The sequence below is a fragment of the Delphinus delphis genome, chromosome 4 (assembly GCF_949987515.2).
Source record: "Delphinus delphis chromosome 4, mDelDel1.2, whole genome shotgun sequence".
In the NCBI taxonomy this organism is placed as follows: domain Eukaryota; kingdom Metazoa; phylum Chordata; class Mammalia; order Artiodactyla; family Delphinidae; genus Delphinus; species Delphinus delphis.
Window position 1 is genome coordinate 14189081 of NC_082686.1, and position 4139 is coordinate 14193219.

At 33.4% G+C, this 4139-nt stretch overlaps 1 protein-coding gene across 1 annotated transcript; it reads left to right on the top strand.

The window, feature by feature from the left end:
* The first annotated feature begins 758 nt into the window (after window positions 1-758).
* Window positions 759-950, top strand: LOC132423982 (keratin-associated protein 19-7-like). Its single transcript, XM_060009822.1, has one exon. The coding sequence runs from the start codon at window positions 759-761 to the stop codon at window positions 948-950; it is 192 nt and encodes a 63-aa protein (XP_059865805.1).
* The last annotated feature ends 3189 nt before the right edge of the window (window positions 951-4139 follow it).

Sequence of the window (4139 nt, forward strand, 5' to 3'; positions counted from 1 at the left end):
GTATACATTGAAGATGGAGGAAAAGGGGCACTTTTAGAGTTAATAAAGGAATAAGAAATTGGGAAGAAGACTCATAAGAAATTGAGAGAGAAAGCTAATTGAACATTTGCCATAGAAAGTAAGGGAAGAAAGCTTTAAAAGAAAAATGAATGGGTGAGGAGGGCAAATGCCAAAGAATGTTCAAACAAACCAATAACTGACAAAAAAACAAAATAAAAAACCAAGAAGGTTTTGCTCGGTTTTGTTTTTTTTGTTTTTTAATTTGACTATCTGGAAATCACTAATGACTTTGTGACTATGCCCTGACCACCATGGATAAAAGGTCTTGGGTTCTGGGAATGATCAGTAGCTAAGGCAATGGAATAAGAGAAGCAATCTGAGGTTATGTAATTATAGGACCACTGGAAGCTATCAACTAGATTAGACAATTTTAACTAGAACACCAGTACAGTATGGCCTCTGAAGGGGCTATAATCTTTTCTCATTTTGGAAACATTCTGTTTTTAAGAATGCAAACTCATTAAAAAATAATTATTATTACTAAAATTCCTTTAACAAAAATTTGGACCTTTTGGTAAGTAAGAAAAGAACAATTTAAAGTAATTTTAAGACTTTACATTATTTTGTTGAAATAATATCACCTGTCATTGTTTACCAGTTGCACTACTGAGGGTATAAAAACATTTGGGGAAGGTAGAGATGGTCACACTCAGGAAATTCCTCTTCAGCACCAAATCAGATCTCTAATACTTGACACCATGAGCTACTATGCCAACTATTGCAAAGGCCTGGGCTTCAGCTGTGGAGGATTTGGTGGCCTGGGCTATGGCCATGGCTGCGGATGCAGCAGCTTCTGCAGACTGGGCCATGGCTGTAGCCATGGAGGCTACAGATATGGCTGCTACTGCCCATCATGCTATGGAGGATATGGCTTTTCTGGCTTATACTAAAAACTTGTAGATCCTCAGACTCTTTCTATTCCCATGCTGTTACTTATATCTTTCAGTAATGTGAACATTTTTCTTGAAGTTTAGAAAATATTAATTATTTTTTGGCTTCCTGCTCCAAAGGAACTAGTTTCTTCCTCTGGAAGAATCTGGAATCTTTCTATTGATTTTTATTTAGTCACTAACATCAGCTGTGACCAAGTGTAACCTGTATTTTAAATTTTTAAATGAACATATTTAACTGGCATAGGGATCATGACTGTATCAATTCATTTTAGTACATTTCTAACGGGTATATGGGATTTCAATCAGGATGTTACCCTCCTTTTCTTTGAATTGGTGTTTTGACTCAACAATGTTTGATTCAATAATGAATTTGATTCAACAAATGTTCACTTCATGTCACCATGTCCTGAGCATTGTTTTGAGTCTTGAGGATACGGGAGAATAAGATGGACTAAACTCCTGTATACTTTCATGTGTCCCATCTTTCATTTGTTTCCAGGGTATTTTGTGTGTGATTTCATTTTTATAAAATCATCTGTACACTATTATTTCTATTACTTAAAAAATGATAACATTGCAAACTTTATTCCAATAGTCATCGTTTTTACTCTCAGGTTTATTATGGCATGGTAAATCTATGGTGACCAAAGAAAACATTTTTAAAATAAAACATTAAGCTGATACAAAATAATATTTATAGTAATATGAAAGGTACAAAGGGTGATTAAAAACATTCCTGTACACAACAATGAATTTTCACATTTCTAATGTTCTTTATGTATAATCAGGTCAATTTTATCTTGAAAGAAATACATTTTATATTTCATATATATACATATATATGTATACAAGTCTACTCTGCTTCCTTTAAAAGTTAACTGATTTAATTGGCTTTCCTGTTTCCCTACGTATAGAGTGAGAGTCTTACTTCTTAAAAGGTATTTTTTTCTCAAAAGTAAGCATTAGGACTGTCTAAATTTAAAACTCCTGGAGTGCATTTACCAGTTTAGTTTCCTGGGGTATACTCTTAGATAATTTGTTTTAATAAATTTGTTTAGATCCTCAGACTTTCTATTAGTCAAAACTTTCTTGGCAAATCACTGTTTTAGGTGGTATCCAAGATCTTTTCAATTTCTTATGCTATAGCAATGCTAGACATCACTTTCTACCCTCATCCTCTTCCCATGAACAACATTTTTGTAGTAGCTTTCAGATGGTTTGCATCTCAAAAAACATGTTCTCTAAAAGCTAGTAAAATGACTTGGTACACTTGGAAGAAGATCTGGGGAGATCTGATATGACAATTACATTAAAAGACAAAATAATAAACTGAAGTTTCTCATCATATTGCTCTGGGTAGTTCATGGAGTGTTTATTTCAAACAAGTTCTTCATAAAGATGGAAATAAAACTGTTCAGTTTATATTATGGTTTCTTGTTTAAGTGCCTTTTTCTACAAGATGGTTATTTGATGAGCTTTTGGAGGCATTTGTCTGAAACTTAATTTTAACATTCACATGCTTATCAGGGAAACTGGGTTCCTGGTGAATTCGCAAATCATTTACTTTTTTTTTTTTTTTTTTTTTTTTTTGCGGTACACGGGCCCCTCACTGCTGTGGCCTCTCCTGTTTTGGAGCACAGGCGCTCCGGACGCGCAGGCTCAGCGGCCATGGCTCACGGGCCCAGCCGCTCTGCGGCATGTGGGATCTTTCCGGACCGGGGCACGAAACCGCGTCCCCTGCATCGGCAGGTGGACTCTCAACAAGTGCGCCACCAGGGAAGCCCGCAAATCATTTACTTTTAATCTTTTTAGTAAAGTAAAATTGGAAATAAAACTGGCAAAATAATTTCTCATTATTCAACCAGACTTCATGTTACTGCTGATCATTTTCTTTCAAGTACAAAAATAAGGAAATCACCTTTAATAAAATAAACAAGCATTTTCTCTTGACCTTTAGATGCTGAAAAATGTATGCTGTTTCTTAACTTAATAGATAAGTGTGTCAAATTGTTGTGAAATAAAACTGTACCTTTTTTATTAAGACAGTGAATTTGGATCTAAAAACAAGCTATTCCATGTTTATTCCCTGGATTGGAGAAATATGGAACATTTTTGTTAGTGCCTTTCATAGTAATTGTGGATTGGTGGGATGGACAAATAATATCTCTTATATAGTGCAGGCTTTGAGGTCAGGGTCTGTATGAACCCCTTGTATTAATATACTACCCAACACAGAGAGGTGCTTAATTAATATTTGTTAAAAATATATATATATATAATAAAATTTTGTGATCCAAATAATTTACTGAATAAGATCTCGAATGACAGAATTAAAGTACTAGCTGAAGAATGGGCAAGGCATTGACAATTGATTTCCAACATCCTGTTTAGAAACCAAATTGTATTTTTAACTGAATATTTTGATTCTTAAAAGTTGATTTTTGATATATTCCCTTCAGATAATTTGAATCAGGAGTGAAGTGATACAAATCAAACTAAAGCCTCTTTGTTTGTTTATATAACTTTAAGAAAACCTTAAGGCTAAGGCCTTTCATAAATGATTATGAAGTTGCAAAATTCTACTTCCAAAAGCAAAGTATATTTATAAAAAGAAGAAAATAATATTTCTCAGCGAAAATCAGAGAGCTATTGATAGGGTCAGAGGAAGATATGCATGTGAAAGTGTTTTCAAATTACTAATTTTTATAAATAAATTATTTTGCAAAAGCCTTTTTGGTGTAGCTTATTCAGAAAAATACATAGATGTTTAAAAAATTTTGTACTAAGTATATCTTTCAAATGAAATTCTGCTACCTTTAAAAATGAAAATTCTGATCTCTAGATTTCCTAGTAGGTCAAAGAGATTTGCTCTTTATCATATGTGTTTCACCTTGGATTAATCCTGTGTCTGAGAGTTCCTGTAGGAAGTGATATAATTGGTGCCGTTTTGGGACTTTTCACATTAGAAGATCAAAAGGTCAAAGATTTGAGGGCTTACTTACAGATGTCTTAGATAGATGAAGCTTTATAATGTTGACACATCTACCATTTAAGGGAAAAAGGACATTCATTTCATTTGTGAAATAACTGATGCATAATTTAAATTTACATTTTATAGTTTGAATATAAAAATGTTTCCTGTTGACCCATCAGCAATAAAACTGTTGTTTTGTATTATCTTTCTAG